General features: G+C 47.4%; 1 protein-coding gene across 49 annotated transcripts in view; it reads left to right on the forward strand.

Moving 5' to 3' along the window:
* The window catches only part of ttn.2 (titin, tandem duplicate 2), a 694,778-nt gene that overhangs the window by 287,556 nt on the left and 384,324 nt on the right, over nucleotides 1-22,898 (forward strand). For 41 of the 49 annotated variants that reach the window (XM_078551964.1, XM_078551975.1, XM_078551976.1 and 38 more), the window contains exon 1: nucleotides 553-668. In XM_078551964.1, coding sequence (XP_078408090.1) covers nucleotides 604-668 — 65 coding nt within the window. In that variant the 5' untranslated portion in view covers nucleotides 553-603. Of the gene's footprint in view, nucleotides 1-508; nucleotides 669-22,898 lie in introns of those variants that run through there. The other 8 variants (XM_078552006.1, XM_078552007.1, XM_078552008.1 and 5 more) reach the window with 3 other exon arrangements.

The raw sequence follows: 22,898 nt of genomic DNA on the forward strand, positions 1-22,898 counted from the left end.
AGATTTATTAAATTTGCAGCTATTGATAAAATGTCAGTTCTTCAATTAATGTCATTACATATCAAAAAAGAGGAGTAAATATATTATTGGCATCTGTTCAAAAATGCATTTGAAGCTGAACAATAACGCCTATGAAATGGGCACGTTAAAGTACAGATAGCCTAGAAAAATTTTGTTTCTAAATTTATTTGGGGTTCAGAAACCTACAGCTAAACCATGTTCATGCTGATTCTTTATGATAACATCAAAAACCTTTGTTTTGATTACTGCCTTTTAATCACTTCCAATATATATTAATCTATATATAAATACATAGATAGTAAAAATGCTTAGTTATTACAGGCGATAAACTTCAGACATTTGAAGCTTAATGTGGAATTATTACAGTGTAAAATTTGAATTTTCTTCACTACAGCTGAGTACAATAATGCTTGAGGAATTTATTTGTAATGAATTTCTACAGTTTAGAACTATTATTAATGGCCGTTGATTTCAATACTCTTTTCAGAAAAAAATAAAGACTTATCCAATATTAGTAAGGAAACTCCAGAAAAGGATCATGGAGTTGTGACCAAGAAAGTTAGATGCGACCCAACCACAAATATGCTCAGGCATGGAGCTTGTTGTATAAATGATAAAAGATCAAAGACTGAACAAACATGGTCAAGGTAAGTTATTTACCATTTTTTATATGACAAGTAATCCTTACATTTTTTTGAAATCATGTAATACGTAAGACATGCCAACAAATATTTTTACTTTTATCACACTGTTCATATAGTTTCTCCCTATTTCCTGTTTCATTACTTTAATAAAAATGGCAAAATTTGGTTACTGAAATTATGAACCTGAACAGTGAAATAGTTGTAGGGTGAGATTGAAGAAAGATGGGAGGAAGCTTGAGCAGAGCATAAATACCAACATAGACCTGTTGGGTTGAATGGCCTGTTTTGGTTTTGTAAATACTAAATAATGTAACTCTACGTAATGTGCATACAACATGGCAAAATAGTTCTCTACTGTGATATACAAAATGCAGCATAACTTATATAAGAAAAACAAACAGCCATATAGAAGATAATCAGAACCATATTTGAAGAATTTAACTTAATCTCATGATCCTTATGCAGCTATAATTTTCTGAAACTTAAGCCCAGCAGTTCATTTTGTACCAGAACTCCTTGATTATGTTACAAAATATTATTATTCAATGGTGGGAAAACTTGAAGCGAGACATAATGTTATTTCGTAATTTAAAAATATATTTTTCCTCTCATGGAACACAGCAGTCAGACAGGCAGAAAACAGAGAGTAGAAATAAATGGGTCATTCTCAAGATGGCCAGTTGTTACTAGTGGGGTACCACAAGGATCAGTGCTAGGGCCACAGTTGCTCACAATCTAGATAAATGATTTGGACATGGGGACCAGTTGTAATATTTCCAAATTTACGGATAACACAAAACTAGATGAGAATGTAAGTTGTGAGGAAGATGCAAGGAGGTTTCAAGAGGACTTGGACAGGCTAAGTGAATGGGCAAGAACATGGCAGATGGAATATAATGTGAATAAGTGTGAAGTTATCCACTTTGGTAGAAAAAAACAGAAAGACAGAATGGTGAGAGGTTGGGAAGTGTTGGTGTCCAAAGGGACCTGGGTATCCTTGTTCATGAGTCACTAAAAGCTAGCATGCAGATGCAGCATTCAATTAGGAAGGCAAATGGTATGCTGGCATGCATCACAAGTGGATTTGAGTACAGGAGTAAAAATGTCATGCTGCAATTGTATAGAGCCTTGGTGAGACCATACCTGGAATATCGTGTACAGTTTTGGTCTCCTTATCTAAGGAAGAATATACTTGCCATGGAAGGAATGAAACGGAGGTTCACCAAACTAATCCCTTGGTTGGCAGGATTGCCTTACGAGGAAAGATTGAGGAAACTGGGCCTGTATTTCCCAGAGTTTCGAAGAATGAGAGGTGATCTCATTGAAACTTACAAAATTCTTATAGGGTTTGACAGGGTGGATGTAGATCAGATGTTTCCCCTGGCTGGTGAGTCTACAGCAGGGTACCTTGTCTCAGAACAAGAAGTAGACCATTTAAGACTGAAATGAGGGATTTCTTTATTCAGAGGATGGTAAACCTTTAGAATTCTCAACTCCAGCGGGCTGTGAAAGCTCAATCATTGAGCATGTTCAAGACAGAAATTGATAGATTTCTGGAGACTAATGACATCACGGGATATGGAGATAGTACAGGAAAGTGGCATTGAGGTAGATGATCAGCCATGATCTAATTGAATGGTGGAGCAGGCTCAACAGACTGAATGGCCTACTCCTATTCCTAGGTTCCTATGTTCCTAGCATTCCTAAAGTGGGCAAGAAACTTCTTCAAAGCTTATGTTAATTCAAATCTATAATTAGCCATTCAATGACCAGAATTTTGAAGTCGGTGAGCGGGGGTAGGCCTGGCACGCTGACACGTAAAATGACGCATGGTAACATCGGGCATGTGTCCTGACATCAGCGTGTGTCATTTAGATATTACGTTCAGTGGGCCACGCCGGAGACGGCTGCGCGCCCACCAAACTGTCAAGGGCCTATTAAGGCCATTAAAAACCCAATTAAAGTACTTACCAACGCAGCCCGTCCAACCTTAAGGTTGGCGGGCAGGCGAAGAGCCCAAGTGGTCTTCAAGTTTTTCAGGAAACCTCATCCACGAGTGGGATGAGGTTTCCTGAAGGTTTTATTAAATAAATAAACATTTTTTGCACAATTCATAAACATGTCCCAGCTCATGCGACACTGTCACATGAGGAGACACATTTAAATAATTTTCAACTTTACTATTTCTGAACTTTTATTATGTACTTAATCTCCCTGAGGCACGGAGCTGCCTCAGGGAGATTTCTGCACTCTTTCGCGCGCATGTGCAAAAGAGCACAGGCCCCAATTCTCCCTCCTTCCCGCGCCCGCCCAGGTAGCGTTGAGCGTCATGCTGGGCCGGCCTTAATTGGCCCACCCACGTAAAATGGCGGCATGCAGCCGATCGCAGGCGGCAATCGGCTCCGCACCTGCCACGCCCACTCCCGACCAGCCCACCCGATATACAGAAAATTCTCCCTAATGTTCCCAAAAGCAACTACAGATGACTTTCTTCCCAAATTTGTTTTCTCCTTTAACTAGAATGACATAAGAACTTAAGAGCAGGAGTAGACCACATGGCCCATCGAGTCTTCTCCTCTGTTCAATATGACCATGGCTGATCTTTGGCCTCAACGCCACTTTCCTCCCTGCTTCCCATATCTCCTGTTTCCCTGAGGGATCAAAATTCCTTCCATCTTAGCCTTAAATATAATTAATGATGGAGCATCCACAACCCTTTGGGGTAGAGAATTCCAAAGATTCACAAGCCTTTGAGTGAGGTAACTTCTCATCAGCCGTTTATCCTCAAACTGTGCCCGTGTGTTCTAGATTTCCCAGCCAGGGGAAACAGCCGCCAAGTGTCTACCCTGTCAAGCCCCTTCAGAATGATAAAGGCAAAAGACTGCGGATGCTGGAAATCTGAAACAAAAACAAAAAATGCTGGAAAAAACACAGCAGGTCTAACAGCATCTGTGGAGAGAAAGACAGAATTAACTTTTCAAGTCCGTATGATTCTTCTTCAGAATGATTTACATTTCAATGAGATCCCCCCCCATTCTTCTGGATGCCAGAGAATAGGGCCCCATTTTACTCAGTCTTTCATCCCAGAAACCAATCTAGTGAACCTTCACTGCACTGCCTCCAATGCAAACATAGCCTTCCTTAAATATAGAGACCAAAACTGCACACATTGCTCCAATTGTAGCAGGACTTTTTTATTCTTGTACTCCAATCCCCTTGCAATAAGCCTTAAAAGCCATTTGCTTTCCTGATTTTTTGCTGCACCTGCATGCTAACTTTTTGTGTTCCTTGTATGAGTACACACAAGTTCTTCTGAGCATCAATATTTACAAGTTTCATGCCTTTTGAAAATACTTTGCTCTTCCTTACTACCAAAGTGAATAATCTCACACTTCTCCACATCATACTCCATTTGGCACCTTTTTTCCCACTCACTTAACCAGTCTATATCTCTTCACAGCCTCTTTGTGTCCTCCTCCTCAGCTTGCGTTCACACCTTGCTTTGCATTGTAAGCAAGCTTTGATGCATTGCTCTCTGTCTTTTTGTTTAAGTCATTAATATGAATTATAACTAGTGGGAGCCCCAGCACTGATCCTCGTGACACTCCATTAGTTACAGCCTGCCAACTTGAAAATGCCCTGTTTATCCTAGGCCGGAATTTTCTGGCCCCGTTGGCACTGGGTGTCATGGCAGGTGGGGAGGGGGGAACAATATGGTGAGAGGGCCAAAAACTGGTTTTACAACGTCATGAAACTAGTTTGCAATCGTCCGCTCCACCCTTCAATGGCTGGCCACGTTTCCCGCCACCAAGTGTCAGGAACGTCATTTTAATACATTTGCATCTAATTATAAGCCCTGCTCATCGGAATCAATCCCCCACACTGAATCATCCATGCAGCACTTCCGAGCATCGCCATCAAGGAAAAGGCACTGCAGATTCGGGGTGGGAGTGTCACAGGCAAGTCGTTTTTTCCCGGCTGGCTTTCAGTGTGGTGCCCAGGCAAGGGCTCTAGTGCAGGTTAGGCTGGGGACAAGGCAGCACAGATTGAAGGAAGTACACAAGCACATGCCGGGGGGGTAGGGAGGGAGTTGGGGGCAGGGGCGGGGTAAGGGAAGCAGCTACACACTTGGAAAAGCTTGTCAAAAGTGAGCATTCTTCCACAGCTGAGACCGTTCCGCTGTAGCTCCATTGACATGCTTGGAGCCGGGCCTCTGAAGCATTTCAGCCCATTGAAGCAATGCAAAAGCCAACAAGTGCTCCAGAATTTTTCACCCTCGGGTGCAGACTGCAAATTGATGTGTGTTTTAGGGCAGCAGAACAATTGGATGACTGGGCAAATTGTAGAATCCCTTGCGAAAGGTGGCCACGGTGCAGTCACTGGTGGAGGTGCTCACAGCCTCTTGCAATGTCTTTTTTAAGGTTTGGACCAGTATCCATGATGGTTCAAGCTAACTGTGAACCTTGCAGTGCAGGTTAGGGGAATGCCTGCATCTGAGCTGAGTGCACAGAATGCAGTCCAGTGGCCGAAGCTGCAGCCAACTGGTCAAGTGGAGTGGGGAGGAAATAGGTGGGGTTTCGGGCAGCCAATGAATGCATTAACATTGGTCATCCAAGTGGTGGCCAGCACTCTCCGGCATGCGTGAAGGGGCCTTGAGACTTAACCAAGAGAGATTCTTAGGACGCATATGCTAACCCATGTGTTTCTCTCTTTGATCCTGCAGGAGGAGCGCATCAGGATCATGGAGCCTGGTGATTTAGCGGTATGCCTCATGACTTACAGGGAGCAGAGAAGAAGAATAGTGCAGCGGCGGTGCCTGGCTCAACAATCGGAGGAGCACATCCCTCATGATGAAGGGGCGGCAGGGCCTACTATGCATGCAGCGAAGGTCCATAGAGAGCCATCGCTCGTAGGCGCCTCAGTAGAGATCTATAGACAGCGCTTGTCATTCCTGCAGATGACTGAGAACCAGTGTCGCCGAAGACTATGCATGTCGAGGGAACTGGTCAGTCACATATGCCACCTGCTGCAGGAATTGGCACCATGAGGACATGGAGGGCATCCATTGCCAATGGCCTTGAAAGTGACCACGGCACGCAATTTTTTCAACAGTGGCTCCTTCCAGGCCTTCACAAGTTACCTGTGCAGTATCTCGCAAGCCTCCACGCATAACTGTACCCAGGAGGTCATGGACGCCATCTTCAAGCAGGCACAGAACAGACACAGGCCCAGGATCAGGAAAGTCAGGATGCAAGAGCGCTGGGATTTGCGCAGATCTCAGGTTTTCCACAGGTGCACGGTGCCATCGACTGCACTCACATGGCGCTCAGGTCTCCATGGCAACAAGCAGTCAACTACGTCAATTGCAAGGGCTTCCACTCGCTGTATGTTCAACTGGTGGCGACCGCCACAAACGCATCCTACAGGTCTGCGCTCAATTCCCAGGGAGCGTCCATGACTCCTATATCCTTAGCAGATCTCAGATCCCTGACATCTTCCAGGGTGCACAGAGGCTGCAGGTTGGCTGCCTGGGGACAAGGGCTACCTACAGAGGACTTGGTTGGAGATGCCTGTGTGGCGGCCTCAGACTGCAGCAGAGCGACAACATAACGAGGCTCATGCCATGACTCGGATATTGGTGGAGCAAATGATAGGCATTTTGAAAATGAGGTTCTGGTCCAGTGAAGCACTGCAATACAGTCCACCAAGGGTGTCGCACATCATCGGCACTTGCTGCGCACTCCACAACCTGGCACTGTAACAGGGAGAGGATCTGGCTGAGGAGGTTATAGGAGAGCTGCACGTCTCCTCTGATAAGGAGGACATCGAAGGGGATGACGGCGATGAGGCCCTCAAAGGCAAGGATGCCGGCAATGAGGCCATCGCACTGGCCAGATGAGGCAGGCACGCTCGGGAGGCCCTCACAGCCACAAGCTTCATGGGGGATGACATCCTCACCTTGCATCTGTGAACGTTTGACTCCAGTATGACTGATGGCAGCGCATATACCCTCAGTGCTCAGGCTCATGTCATGGAAATGTCGCAGAGGCCCAAATAGTTTCTAGGTACTAGGAGGATGATAATGAGATGCAGTGAGGACATTCCATAAATATTCACATAGCCTCTGTGAATGTCTGACTCCTGTCTGACTGAGGGCAGCTTGCTTGCACTCTGTGGTCAGGGTCATATCATGGAGATGCAGTTGTGAAACTTTAAATGCACCTGATCTGTAGTCAGCCTTCAGCACCTGTGCCCTACAGGAGCACAGCATCACCGGTCACAGATGCTGAAGAGATGGGGGGCCAGCCCCACCTCTAAGGTGCTGAGAGCACACAGAGAGAATGACGAAACTCTGTGGTGCCTGCCCACAGCATTCTGGCAGCAATGACAAGCATCATTGAGGTGCAGGCATCACTAATGTGTCCAGTGAGTATGATGTCAGACCATTACTTTGATCTGAAAATTACACACTGCACAGGGAAGAGGCCCTTTACTGAGACACCTACCTTTATCTTGTGCAGGAACCAAGGTTTCACATTTGAGTGACACGAACACTGCTCATCAGAACAAGGAGCCATAGGCAAGGAGACATTCTTTGGAGTTTATTTATAATTGTGAACATTATGTACAAGCTATTAATACCTGTGCCCAGGATGTGCAATTACATCTTCTTAACCTACCTAACCCTGCCGCTACATCTTGGTGCTCCCCTGACTTCCACAGCAGAGGTGGAGGCAGCCTGCTGACTGCTACACCCAGTCTGTGATGACCTTGGCGGGCATCCCATGAAGGGCCAAGACCTGGAGGACCCCGGCCTGTTTTCAGGGTCCTCCTGTGTGGCAGTGGCACCCTCCTCGGCCTGTGGAGCTAGAGCTGCTGGGGTCACAGGAAGAGAGGATTCGGATGGATCGGAGTCACCTGGGTGGATGGCCCCGGGGTGTGCACCTGCTAATCATCTTCTCCATGGGTCCCTTTGAGAAGGGGAAGCTGGAGTGAGATTGAGCTGCCCTGCACCCCTCGCTTATTGACACTGTTGGAGGCTAACTATGGCATCAGTGATGGAGTTCAGCCCATGTAGCAGTGCAGGACCAATGTCCTGAACCAAGCTCTCCATGGTGGCTGCCATCTTACCAGTCTTAACCTTGATGCATTGGCATGCTGGCACTATCAACTCAGGTTATCACCTCTTCCATTATGCCATGCAATCTGAGGAGTGCAGCAGACATCCATCCTGATGTTCCCAAGCTTGCCTTTTCAGCTCCAGCAACTGAGGTATGACTGAGTCCAGAGGCTCCTCATCTGACTCAGCAGATTTCTGGCCTCCAGCTGTCCTTGGAGTGGTGGAAACCTGGCAAGTCCTTGCCACTACCTGCTGTGGATCAGACAGTGCGTTGTGCTCACCAGATTGTGATCCTGAGGCTTCTCCAGAACTAGGTCCCACCGAGGTGTGTGCCTCTGTACTGGTGTAGGGTGTGCTTGAGCACTGTGACAGGTCCCCAATGAGGGTTTCAGCAGATTCTTCTTTCGAGGTGTCTTCGGGGCTTGAGTCGAGGACCTGGCTTGTGGACCGCTTGGCTGCTTCCCAAACGTGCCTGCGAAAGCAAGGAGAGATAATTAGTGCATGGCAGGGGACTGCGGAACAAGGGAACTCACTCACAGCATGGTTGTTTGATGGATGTTGCATAGCTGGATCCTCACTTGGTTGAGCACCGCCAACCTCGCTGTCAGCACAGGAAAGGTCCAGATCATCGCCGACAGCTGGATGCCTCTCTTTTCAAAGTCTGTGAGGACCTTGATTTCAGGCATTCCTCCACCAGTCTGCGACCTCTCCCTTTTGTTGTGTGCCAGCTTGTCCTGCATGAAAACAGATGGAGAGAGTATACGCAGGATACCTGGCAGGCCAGATGAGAAGGATGCCTGGCATGTGTGGGTGGTGAGTGCTGTCATAGATGGAATGAGGACACAATCCGCAGGGTAGATGAAGGTGTGTGTGAGAGAGTGAATGGTAATGGCCCTTGAATTGGCAATGAGTGAGATCCCTGTGGATGTGTGATGAGTTTGTGAGTGGAGCATGATAAGAAGAGTGACTTACCCTGGCAGAATGGAGGAGATCGTTCATCCTCTTTCGGCACTGGGCAGCTGTCCTCTTTTGCAGGACTTTGGCGCTGACCACCGGTGCCACTGCCTCCCAGACTGGATTGGTGACCTTGCTGGCTGGTCTTCGCCCAGAGCGGCAATAGAAGACTTCACGGCGGGCCTCCACTGCATCTGGTAGGCGCCTGAAGGAGGCGTTGCTAAATTTGGGGGCAGCATGTTTCCTCCTTTTGGCAGCTATGACTTTGCAGCATCTTCCGATCCCTTAGAGAGCTAGCTCTGTGCAGGGGCACCCTTTAAATATAGCGCCCGGATTACTGATGGCCTGAGGTGACAGTAGGGTGGGTGAATCAGAGGCTGTCCCGCCAGCGATCTGGTATGTTTCCCAGGAATGCATTATTAATGGAGTGGAACATGCCGGTAATGGGATGATATGGTTTGAAAAGCCGCCAATGCAGCCTTTTCCCTGCCCACTACTGCACTTTGTGTAAATCTGGAATGATTTCGCCCCTAGTTTTTGCTTCCTGTTCATTAACCAATCCTTTATTCATGCTGATATATTATCCCCAGCTCAGGTCTTATGTTGCATATTAACAGTTTGTGTGGCATCTTATCAAATGCCCTTTGGAAATTCAAGTATACTACATTTACTGCTCCCCTCTTATCTACACTACTAGTTACATTCTCAAAAAACTCTAATAAATTTGTCAATCACAATTTTCCTTTTGTGAAATCATGTTGCCTTTGTCTGATCATAGTATGATTTACTAAGCACATTGTTAAGTCTTCCTTTATAATTGCTTCCAGCATTTCCCCACAACTGGGCCAGAATTTTTCAGTTGGCAAGTGGGCTTGGTGGGAGCAGACGCGGGCAGTCAGGAACCTGACCGCTGCCTGCGATTGGTATGCACCGTGATTTTACGTGGGCGGGCCAATTAAGGCTCACCCAGCGTAATTCGTGGCTCCCGAGATTTGTGGGAAGGGACGGGCGGCAGCAAGAGGCCAATGTCCATCGGGTCAAACGGCGACCCGGCCTATTCATAAACAGCGCAGGCAGCCGTCCTAAGGCTGCCACTGAGTCTGGTTAGCTGCAATGGACAACATTGTCGGAGGGCAGGCCAGGCAGGAGGGCAGGTCGGCGGGGCAGTCGGCCCCGAGGTTCTCTGATGGGGACAGCACGCCAGGATATCCTTGGCCCAAGGGACGGGAGGAGGAGGCTCCCCCCCACCACCTTACCAAATGTGCCTGGCAGGAGGTAGCATCACGGGTCAGCTCCCATAATGTGGTGAGATGCACATGGGGGCAATGCCGCAAGCGGTTTAATGACTTCCTGCAATCGGGAAAGGTGAGTACCATGTTGGCATGGTTCACTAAGCACAGCAGTTAGGTTGTCGTCCCTCCTCCTCCTCCCCCCTCCTCCACCCCCCAACTCCCCCCCCCCCCCCCCCCCCACCAACACCACTCTCCCCACCCCCACCTCAGAATTTTGTTTTTCATTCATTCATTCACAGGATGTGGGCTTCACTGGCTGGGCCAGCATTTATTGCCCATCTCTAGTTGCCCATGAGAAGGTGGTGGTGAGCTGCCTTCTTGAGCCGCTGCAGTCCATGTGGTGAAAGTACACCCACAGTTCTGTTAGAGGGCGAGTTCCAGGATTATGACCCAGTGACAGTGAAGGAACGGTGAAACATTTCCAAGTCAGGATGGTGAATAACTTGGAAGGGAACTTCCAGGTGGTGGTGTTCCCATCTATCTGCTGCCTTTGTCCTTCTAGGTGGTAGTGGTCGTGGGTTTGGAAGTTCTTAAGAGTGTGAGTGGCAAATGTCATGGAGGCAGCACCTGGCATGGGGGGTCAGCCGTGGCTGCTTGGAATGAGTGTATGGCAGCTCCAGGTTCACGAATCGGATGAGCCCTGCAAGGTGAGGGTGACAAGGATGCAATGGCAAAGCAGGTACAGGGTGGACTAATCAATGCTCCTCCTTTCAGGAGAAGACAGCCTACAATAATGCAGAGCAGTTGTGAACTGGTGGAGTGCAGCCCCACCTTCTCATCATCACCAGATACAAGCAGGAGGCACTGGAGCTGGAGAGGTGCCATGCGCCCAGGTCAACCGGCCGCGGTGAGGCTGGGATGCCACAGGGAGGTAAGAGTGCCGTGCACTGAGTTCACAATGTCTGTCATTGCAACCACTCCACTGTTGACTGTATGTTGATTTCAGTCTCCAACATGGGATCCACACTGATAATAGAAAGGCTAGCGCATCCTGATCTGGGTGCCAGACATGCACATCAACAGTGTAACTACTTCAACTAATCAAATGTCCTTGTTCTTCCTTTCAGCCACACCAGAGCACACCCGGACTCAGGAGGCAGAGGGACCACTGCTGACCCCTGAGGTCACAGTAAATATGAACGCACCAGCATCACGCCCTCTCAGCCAGGCAGGCACCAGCGCAGATACCAGCACCTCGGTGGGAATTAGATCGTCGGCTAATATCTCAGTGCACAGCAGTGAGGGCACTTTACACTCGCTTGAGGTGCAGGCAGAGGCAGAGAGTGCCCAGGACACCGGCAGTCGGGGGACTGCTGGGGACCAGGAACATGCTCAGTCGGTGGTTGATAATGAGCCTCTGGAGTCATCCCTGAGGCAGCAGATGCTGGAAGTCCAGCAGGATGTGTGGGAGGATCTGGCAGAGATACATGAGGGAATGCGTGACATGGTCTCTGTGATGGAGGAGTCCATGCGGGGCATGAGCAATGCAATGACCCTCATGGCCGAGCGCAATGCCTCCTCCATGGAGAGAGTGGAGACTCTCATGGAGAGGCTCTTATAGGAGATCAATCAGGGCTTCCTGGGGATGCGCTTGGACCTGCAAGCCCTCACAGCCGCAATTACCTCAGCTGGTCAGTGTTAGTGTGGGAGGTGGATTGGGCACCCAGTAACCCAGCTAGGTGCCCGTCCATCAATGGTGAGCAAGGAGGTCCAAAGCAACCTCACGTTGGCGCACGAGCTGCCTGTCGTCTCTGCGGGCTCCTCTCAGGGTGCTCCGGATGAGGGCTGCAGCTCCTCCGCCCCTCTGCCAGTGATCATGGCATCCGATGAGGCTGCAATCACTGCGGAGATGCCAACCATGACACTGGCCGCTCCCTCCCAGGTGGGGCCAGCACAGGCTCCACTGGCCGGAGAATGCCTGCCAAGGTCATCAAGACCAACAGGACAGCAGAGTGAGCAGGCTGCCTCGGATGCCGGTGCCAGTGAGTGGGGGAGCACCTAGACGTAGCACCCGCAAGTGTAAGCGTAAATCACCTTAGGCACAACACGGGCTTATCACTGGTGGTTTAGTTTTGCCCCATTTTTCAATTACTGTTAAGCTGGTGTGATGTTCAATACCTTTTCATTTAGTTTGATTTCTGTATGCCAAGCTGCAAATCTTTAAAGACGTTGGTTCTTAACAATCCTCTGAGTGCTGCATTAGTTCTACAGGTGAAGGGGGACCCATGATGTTATGAGTAACTTGTTTGTCATTGAGCTTTATTGAAGTGGCACATTGTTCATGTTGTTCACCAAGCAAATGTTCCTGTCAGGTATCGAGTATGGAGCCTGCAGCCCTGGCATGTGGTGGCGGTTCATCTTTGGTAGGCTAGCTGAAGGAGCATGGGTTCAAAGCCTCCCGGGTGTCCCTGTCTCCATGGAGGTTGCCCAGGTTGGCGTCTATCCCGTCAGTGGTCTCCTGAGCATGCTTATCCTGGGATTCACTATTGGACTCATCGTCTGCTGTCAGAGCAGCTGCGTCAACATGTTCTTCCTCCACTTTGCCCCCCTTTCCAGCGCCAGATTGTGGAGAGCGCAGCATGCAACCACTATCAGTGACACACGATCTGGGGGGTATTGGAGTGCGCCCCCTGAACAGTCCAGGCATCGGAAGCGCATCTTGAGAAGACCAATGGTTCTCTCTACCACAGCCCTTGTGGAGGTGTGGCTCCTATTGTACCGCTGCTTGGCCTCTGTTCTTGAATAGCGGAGGGGTGTCATAAGCCACTTTTTGAGTGGATAGCCCTTGTCACCCAGCAGCCATCCATCCAGCCGGGCTGGAGCACTGAAGAGCCACGGCAACTGGGAGTGTCTGAGGATGTAGGCATCATGGAAGCTGCCTGGGTACCTTGCACAGACTTGCAGAATCTGCTCCTATGGTCACACACTATCTGCACGTTCATGGGATGGAATCCCTTCCTCACCCGTTGGCGCCTTGATGGCCACATGTGTGCAGTCGATTGCACCCTGGATGTGGGGGAACCCAGCAATCGCGGCAAAGCCTCTGGCTCGCTCTGCCTGGCCGGCCTCGTCCGTGCGGTAGTGAATGAACATCAATACACACCTGAACAGAGCGTCTGTCACCAGCTTGACACAACTGTGGACAGCTGATTGGGAGACTCCACAAAGATCACCCACTGACCCCTGGAAAGAGCTGGAGGCATAGAAGCTGAGGGGCGCCGTGACCTTCAGCGCCAGTGACATGTGGTGTCTACCTGCACAGTTGGAGCTGATCTCAGGGCCGATCATCTGACAGATGGAGGTCACTGTCTCCCTGGAGAGACGAAGCCTCCTTCGGCACTGCACCTCAGACATACTGAGGTAGCTGCATCGTCGCCTGTAAACCCTGGCAGCAGGATAGTGGCATCTTCTGTGGCTCCTTCTGCCTTGGACTTCCTGTTGGCTCTGCGCCCTTTGTGCCTGTCCTCCCACAGGTGGCTCCCCTGGAGGCTGAATATGGATTCCTGGCCTCCTCCCCCTTCTGGCCCTCTCATCCTCCACAGAGGAGGTGCCTCCAGCAAAGACCACAATTCCCATTCCCAGGGTAAGGGAAGGCTGTCTGATACCTGGATACCCCAAGTGTTATGATCCCTCCATAGTCCTGAACTGAAGCCTGTTATTTCTGTCAAAGCAGCTCTGAAGCGAATTGAAGTTGTCCTGTTCACACAAACAAGTAGCAGTAAGTAAAAAAACTAAAGTTCTAACAACTCGTATTAATGAGCCCACTCACCCCTCTTATCCCGCCCGTGGATGAGGTTTTTAAAAATGTGGCCAACCCGCCTGCCCGTTGCGCCCAGGCGATGCCCTGAAAATTGCACAGGCTGCGCAAAATCATTGTCAATTACTGCCTCAATAGCCTTAACTGGCCCATTAATTAATGGCGGGCGCGCCTCTGAACTTATAGTGTGCCTGCCTTCCGAAATATCGCGATGGCATGCAGTGATGTCGGGACACACACCCGACGTCATCGTGCGTCATTTTACGTGCATGCGTGTCGGGCCCACCCCCTGCATGCCAAATGTGGAATTCTGCAACAACAAAAATAAAAATACCTGGAAAAACTCAGCAGGTCTGACAGCATCTGTGGAGAGGAACACAGTTAACGTTTCGAGTCCGTATGACTCTTCAACAGAACTAAGGAAAAATAAAAAAGAGGTGAAATATAAGCTGGTTTAAGGGGGTGGTGGGACAAGAAGAGCTGGATAGAAGGCCAGTGATAGGTGGAGATAACCAAAAGATGTCATAGACCAAAGGACAAAGAAGTGTTGAAGGTGGTGATATTATCTAAGGAATGTGCTAATAGGTGACATTAAGGGTAAAAAGCAGGACGAGCAAGGTACAGATAGCCCTAGTGGGGGTGGGGTGGGGGGAAGGGATCGAAATAGGCTAAAAGGTAGAGATAAAACAATGGATGGAAATACATTTAAAAATAATGGAAATAGGTGGGAAAAGAAAAATCTATATAAATTATTGGAAAAAAGGGGCATCGGAAAGGGGGTGGGGATGGAGGAGAGAATTCATGATCTAAAATTGTTGAACTCAATATTCAGTCCGGAAGGCTGTAAAGTGCCTAGTCGGAAGATGAGGTGCTGTTCCTCCAGTTTGCTTTGAGCTTCACTGGAACATTCCAGCAGGCCAAGGACGGACATGTGGGCATGAGAGCAGGGTGGAATGTTGAAATGGCAAGCGACAGGGAGCTTGCGGACAGACCGTAAGTGTTCCACAAAGCAGTCACCCAGTCTGTGTTTGGTCTCTCCAATGTAGAGGAAACCGCATTGGGAGCAGTTAATTCAGTAGACTAAATTGAGGGAAGTGCAAGTGAAATGCTGCTTCACTTGAAAGGAGTGTTTCAGCCCTTGGACGGTGAGGAGAGAGGAAGTAAAGGGGCAGGTGTTGCACCTTCTGCGGTTGCATGGGAAGGTGCCGTGGGAGGGGGGGTTGAGGTGTAGGGGGTGATGGAGGAGTGGACTAGGATGTCCCGGAGGGAACAATCCCTGCGGAATGCCGCCAGGGGGGGTGAAGGGAAGATGTGTTTGGTGGTGGCATTATGCTGGTATTGGCGGAGGATGATCCTTTGAATGCGGAGGCTAGTGGGGTGATAAGTGAGGACAAGGGGGACCCTATCATGGTTCTGGGAGGCAGAGGAAGGTGTGAGGGCGGATGCGCGGGAGATGGGCCAGACAGGGTTGAGGGCCCTGTCAACTACCGTGGGTGGAAAACCTCGGTTAAGGAAGAAGGAAGACATGGCAGAGGAACTGTTTTTGAAAGTGGCATCATCAGAACAGCTGCGATGGAAGCGAAGGAACTGAGAAAATGGGATGGAGTCCTTACAGGAAGCGGGGTGTGAGGAGCTGTAGTCAAGGTAGCTGTGGGAGTCGGTAGGCTTGTAATGAATATTGGTGGACAGTCTATCACCAGAAATAGAGACAGAGAGGTCAAGGAAGGGAAGGGAAGTGTCAGAGATGGACCATGTGAAAATGATGGAGGGGTGGAAATTGGAAGCAAAATTAATAAATTTTTCCAGGTCCAGATGAGAGCATGAAGCAGCACCGAAGCAATCATCGATGTACTGGAGAAAGAGCTGTGGGAGGGGGCCGGAGTAGGACTGGAACAATGAATGTTCCACATACCCCATAAAGAGACAGGCATAACTAGGGCCCATGCGGGTACCCTTGGCCAGACCTTTTATTTGGAGGAAGTGAGAGGAGTTTAAGGAGAAATTGTTCAGTGAGAGAACAAGTTCAGCCAGACGGAGGAGAGTAGTGGTGAATGGGGATTGTTCGGGCCTCTGTTCGAGGAAAAAGTGGAGAGCCATCAGACCATCCCAGTGGGGGATGGAGGTGTAGAGGGATTGGATGTCCATGGTGAAGAGGAGGCGGTTGGGGCCAGGGAACTGGAAATTGTTGATATGATGTAGGGTGTCAGAGGAATCACGGATGTAGGTGGGAAGGGACTGGACAAGGGGAGAGAGAATGGAGTCAAGATAGCAAGAAATGTGTTCCGTGTGGCAGGAACAGGCTGACACGATCGGTCTGCTGGGACAGTCCTGTTTGTGGATTTTGGGTAGGAGGTAGAAGCGGGCCATCCGAGGTTGGGAGACTATGAGGTTGGAAGCTGTGGAAGGAAGATCTCCAGATGAGATGAGGTCAGTAACAGTCCTGGAAACAATGGCTTGATGTTCAGTGGTGAGGTCATGGTCCAGGGGGAGGTAGGAGGAAGTGTCTGCAAGTTGACACTCAGCCTCTGTGAGGTAGAGGTCAGTGCGCCAGACAACAACAGCACCACCCTTGTCAGCAGGTTTGATGACAATGTCAGGGTTGGACCTGAGAGAACGGAGTGCAGCAAGTTCAGAGAGAGACAGGTTAGAGTGGGTGAGAGGAACAGAGATGACTGATGTCACGCCGACAGTTCTCAATGAAAAGATCAAGAGAAGTTAAGAATCCAGAGGGAGGGGTCCAGGTGGAGGGAGAATATTGGAGGTGGGTAAAAGGATCCGTTGAATGGGGAAAGGACTCCTGCCCAAAGAACTGAGCACGGAGACGAAGGCGGCGGAAGAAGAGTTCAGCATCGTGCCGAACCCGAAATTCATTGAGATGAAGGCGTAAGGGTATGAAACTGAGTCCTTTGCTGAGCACTGAACATTCAGCATCAGAGAGGGGAAGGTCAGGGGGTATGGTGAATACACGGACAGGGCTGGGATTGGAAGATGGGATGGGGACAGAGGGACAGGCAGGGGTGGAGGGTCCTGGATGGTGTCAATGAGTTGTTGAAGCTTGCGTTCCTTTGCACCTGAAAGAAAGAGACAAAGTTTCTTGTTGAGGCATCGGATGAGATGAAGAATAAAATGAAACTTGCAGCACGGGCAGCTTAGAAATAGGGTGCATTGGTGTTGCTGGAGGGAGAGGTTGAAATTCTGCCCCTGATGTCTGGCTAACTGGCCACGAGGTGCTCATTCTCATGTAGGGGATCATGGTCAGCAACTGACATCCAACTATTTCATGCAAATGACATTGGTCTGCTCCATATTATTAATATTAGTTTCTAAATTCTAATTAATACTTTTCTCCTTGACAGTTTGCTCAATTCCTGAAGGCAGTATCTCCTCGCTCGGGTACATTTCCAGAGGCCACTAGTTGTCCTTCAGTGCCTTGCATAGGATCCATTAATCATATAAAGACCTTGACAGTGAATGCCTATTGACTATTCACGTATTGGGGAATATGTCAGCCAATTCCTATCCTATCCTTAAACCATGTTCACATGTACATTTCCTTTAGGGTTGATGGATTGCAAATCAAGGGGCCCTGACTGATTTCCAACTCATCCAGTTTGACATCTCCATCAGTGATTTGGCAAGTGGCATTGCTTGGAACCTCAGTCCTTTTTCAAGTAATTTCTGACACTTGGGTAACAACTGCTGGAAGACATTACCTGATATGAGATAATATGTTACATCCAGGGCTTGGAACCTACTATTGGGTTGCAGAGAGATGAGCCATTGCTGCTGAAACTCACTCCTCTAATTGATTGTGTTTCTGTTAATTGGAATATGGTATATTTCCATGCTGTGGCCAGGAAGACTCGTCATACACCCCTACATCTTATGGTGAACTCCACTGTTGATCATATTGAGTAGGAGGTGCTCCATGACTTGCAAGAAAGGTGTGAAAGTCATGTTTGTCCGTTGTCTAATGACTGGCCTTGTGGGAGATACACAGGAATCCTTTGGGCTCAAAAAATTGCAAGTTGGTATTTCTGCCACTGGTAGCTCAGAGTCAAGTCAACCCTCTGTAGCAGACTCAATAATCTGATTCGTGTACCTAGCAAATTTACCATACTCCAGTGTACTGCTGATAATTGAACGTGGGTTAAGCATAGGATAGGGCTTGGATAACATATTCCCCAATAGCTAAATAGCCTAGCTGCATTCACTGTCCTTATATAATTAATGGATCCTTATGCAAGGCACTGAAGGGCAACCAGTGCCTCTGGAGATGTGCCCTAGCAAGGAGATACTGCCTTCAGGAATTGGGCAAACTGTCAAGGAAAAAGGGGATGAATTAGAATTTAGAAACTAATATTAATAATATGGAGCCAGTCTAGCTCACTACTGGAACCTGGAAGGATTTGAGTTGTCGCTAGGGACTTGAATGTTTGCCACTCAGCTCTGGGTGTTGTTTCAAGCTAATGTTCCAAATAATGGCCCAAGATCAACAAGCAGTCATAGCAGCTCTAGTAAGCTGTGCAGTTTTAGTTAGTTGAACTCCATCAGTGCCCCTGTGCAAACTTGGAGTTCCTGAGCCTTGTCTTTGCACCTGAGCATTCTGGATGTGGGCAAGTAAAATGTGTCCTTTTGAGTGGAAAGTGTATATTCTATATTAGGCGAACAAAAACCCTATGGGTTGATGCTGATTTCTCAGTGGTTTAATTTGTAGTCTCTTAAACATTGCAATAAGTTTCTGCATGTGTCATACACCCAGCTGAAGAAAAGTATCTGTGGTGCTTTCTGTGACAATAGAGCATGATATTGCTCTTTGAAGATAAGTACCTGTGGTGCTTTCTGTGACAATAAAGCATGATATTGCTCCTTGAAGAAGGAAGAAGAATGGGTACCTAGCTCCTTCAAGATACGAACTATATACTGCAGTCATAACAGTTGCTCAGCACAAATCCATATCCCTTATATACAGGGAAATAGTATTGCTTGTCAAGACTTGGGCCTGGGAGGCAATGTGGAAAGAATTTTCAGGAACCTGCAGAATTGCCAAATTGCTACCATCCAACAAATATTTTCAATTTTTGGAATTCTTCCCCACACTCCCTGTCTTCCTCTTCCTTTTGACTACACTTGCTAAGTACCTGTATCATTCATAAGGCGCTTCTTTTATTCTTGCATTTCTTTGAAGACCTTGTCAGAACATTCATTGCAATTCGCTGCCACTTTTTCTTCCCTTAGATTCTGGCAAAGATGAGGTCCTATGAGACAGAGGTGAGACAGAGCAGCATGGAATCTCACTGCACATCACGTTACATCAAGCACTTTCCCTGCATCTAGCATCAGCCTAGCTCATATCCCGGAAGTGCAGAACCAGAAATTAGTGAGTTTGACAACAGAACCCCAAGAGAAGTAATATTCACAGATGAGAAGGTGCCAGTGGAGGGTAGGAAGTGAGGAGTAGGCAATGAGCTCAATATTATATCCCCATAGCAATTTCAAGGGATTGGTATCCTACCAGACCTGAGTTCAAATATGATTTAATGCAAGTGCACAAGGCATTAGATTTAACTTTTGCCATAAGCAGTATCCAGCAGTTTCAACAACTTAAGTACCACTGCATTGCAGTGGATTTTTGTGGCGTGTATGATGTCTTCATGGCCATCTGCAGGGATATCTCAAACAATGAGGCATTGTTCATGAAATGACCTTCTATAATGATCACTGCCGCTGAGACCTTGGATGCCCTTGTGCTGCATACACAAGATCATTTAGAAAGAACAGTGGCAATGGGCGTTCTCACATTAGGGATACAATATTGACTCATAGTAGCCTGCTGAGCCACTAATCCCACCACTCACCAGCAGTGGTTTCAGAAAGAGATGATGAGGTAGCTATTCCTTAAAGATGGCAATTGCAGTCCTCACTGAAGACTAAGGAAATGCTTGTGATTACATTTGAGGTTCCTGCACCCTGAGGATCATTGCCACCATTCCTCGAGGCTTGCAACGCTGCATCAACTTTTTCCATTACATATGGCAGCATTATAAGGCAATATTTTCCTGGAAAGAAATCGTGTTAGCGAATCTTAAAGATTCTGCTCAGGGAAGCATGGGTAAGAGCAAGACTATGGCTGTTTTCTATGGATGTTAAATACATTTTGAAATGAAAAAACACATTTTTCCTTCTGTTGATGTTTCAGAGTTGTTTGGGCGATGAAAGGCTAGAAGAGTAGGGAAACACGCTAGGTCAGCAACAGAATAGGGAATGTGATATTTTTGGAGTATCCAATGTAATGTAGATAAGAATTGGATGTAAATTAGGGGATAGTAGGTGTCTCAGTGAAAGTACTCATGAATTAATTTGTGCGCCCCAGTGCCTGCCTACAAATCACAGTCCTCCATCTCGGCTTCCTTCTCTTTATCACTCTCTTCATGTGTATCTGCTGCCCATTGCTTTTCCTATCACCCTCCAGCTACATACTTATCCTTCTTTGTATGATAAAACTGTTCAGCATGCAGCAGATATAGATAATTCAGGTGTTTATGCCTGGACTGTAAAGCAGTGGAATTATTGCTGCAGCATTCCTACAGTGGGATCCACATATACAAGGATGGTGACATGGGAATTCTTATAGCAGTACAGGTCAGGATCCATGGCTGTAACAGATATCACTGGTCTCTGGATATTTGCTGACTACTTGTCAATCAATGAAAGCACTGTAAACTGCTGGAGGTCGAAAGCATTGTGGATGCTCCCTGACTAGCAGACATTACCATACAGGATCTCATTGTGGTTGAAAACCACCTGCACATTAAGGAAATGGAAACATTTTCAGTTCATTCATTGTGATGAGGAGCCATAACGCTCACATGAGTGCCAATCCCGGTGCTCTACATGCTTGGGAAACTTGCTAATTGGTAAAGGCTCTGTATCCTCTGCAGTTAGTATTTCCTTTCTCTGTAAAAGGTGATTGGCAAATATGGCATCTGTCATTTGCTGAATTTAAGAATGAACTGAAGACTACCTTAATGACAGATATATCATGTTCTGGGCAGAAGGATCCAATGGCATTGAAATCTAATGCACCATGGCCTCCATAGTAACAGTAAGAGATATTCCAGTCCTTGACATAATCAGCAATTCAAGCAGTGGGAGATAGTATAGTTCTGTCACTGCAGTTGCAATTCAGCAGAGGGGCTCAGGACCTGTCACTTCTGACATACCCAAATAGGAAAGACATGTTCTGTAAATGTGGAACTTGGGAGTAATTATGAATGCACACATAGTTCCTGTGCTGTTCTTGAACTTTTAGATGTTGTCTCATCATGAACTGGTCCTCTTCATCAAAATCATGCAGGAGAATGGGGGTTAAATGAGTCAGGCCCATTGCTTTTCTTGGTCTATATTAATAACCTAGACTTGGGTGTAAAGGGCACAATTTCAAAATTTGAAGATGATACAAAACTTGGAAGTATTATGAACCATGAGGATGATAGTGATAGACTGTAAGAGGACATAGACACGCTGGTGAAATGGACAGATTTGTGACAAATGAAATTTCCTACAGAGAAGTGTGAAGCATTTTGGTAAGATGAATGAGACAAGGCAATATAAAATAAAGGATACAATTCTTAAGGGTGTGCAGCAGCAGAAAGACCTGGGGTATATGTACACAAATCATTGAAGGTGGCAGGGCAAGTTCAAAAAATGGTTAATAAGGCCTCCTGGATCCTGGGCTTCAGAAATAGAGGCATGGAATACAAAAGCAAGGAAAATTATGGTGAACCTTGATAAAATGCTGGTTCACTTTTCCTGGTGTTCTTTTGAATCTGGTGCAAAATCAAGGGGACCTCCAAGCATCCAACAACAGCGATGTCAACAAGCAGGGTATACAGCCAATCACATTGAAGAATTCTCACAGGCAGCAAACTAGGAAATAAAATTCATTGATTATCCTTCACTCTTTATACATATTTTTACAGATAGTGAAATAATGATTGGGGCACAAAGATTAGATACTGAAATACCATAAACAAACCTTTTTATTATATTAAAAAGCTGTAGAATTTTAATCATAATGGAAACAATTGACATTGCATAAATATAAAATTAGATTTCTAGGGTCAGAAAGGTTCTTCAGTAGTAGTTATTACTTAGTACACCATTAAAACTCCAGTTACTCCTCATTAACAAGGTATAAGTTGTTCCGGGTTCTTTAACAGTGAGGGAAGTTATTAGTTCAGTGATTTCTAATTTTTTTCCATCTGCAGAAACTTCCAGTGCACCCTATGCAGAAGCACAGAATCACTGACAGCAACTTTTGTATTTCCATGGTTAACATCCTGGACTGAATATTCCGTTCATCGGGCGGGTGGAGCTGACCCAATCGCGGGTGGGCACGAACCCGATTGCCAGCAGCCAATTAAGGCCCGCCCAGCGTGATGTCTGCAGGGAAGCGCAATGCTCTTCCTGTGCGGGCGGGGGGGAATCCCTAAAATCGAGAGTGCGCTCTTTCGCACATGTGCGCGAAAGAGCACACTCATCTCCCTGAGGCTGAGTGCTGCTTCAGGTAGATCGGCTCTTTCAACAATATTAAAAATTGAGAAAAAAAATTCCCTTACATGTCCCCTCATGTGACATTGTCAAGAGTTGGGACATGTTAATAATTTTCATAATAACTTTATTAAAATTTTTAAAACCCTACATGAAACCTCATCCCGCCGGTGGATGAGGTTTCATGTTTTTTCTAGTTGCTGCCGGGGCTCCTGGCCTGCCCGCTAACCTTAAGGTTGGACGGGCAGGTCCTTTAATTGCTTAATTGATCCTGTCAATGGCCTCAATTGGCCATTGACAAGTTGGCGGGCACGCAGCTGATTTTGCTGCGCCCCCGCCTTCCTGAAAATTTAAATGGGGCGGGGTGACATCGGTAGTTCCGCACGATGTCATCTCGTGTCGGCAAGCAGGCCCCGCCCCCGCTCGTCGATGGTAAAATCCTGCCCCTTGTGTGGACTCCAAACATTGCTGTCAGTTTTAGAGGCAAAATAATGGCAAAAACTGACAATTTCACTGTCATTACTATCGCAAAACCTATGCCATAGTTTTCTACTTTA

The sequence above is a fragment of the Cetorhinus maximus genome, chromosome 11 (genome assembly GCF_964194155.1).
Source record: "Cetorhinus maximus chromosome 11, sCetMax3.hap1.1, whole genome shotgun sequence".
NCBI classification, from domain to species: Eukaryota; Metazoa; Chordata; class Chondrichthyes; order Lamniformes; family Cetorhinidae; genus Cetorhinus; species Cetorhinus maximus.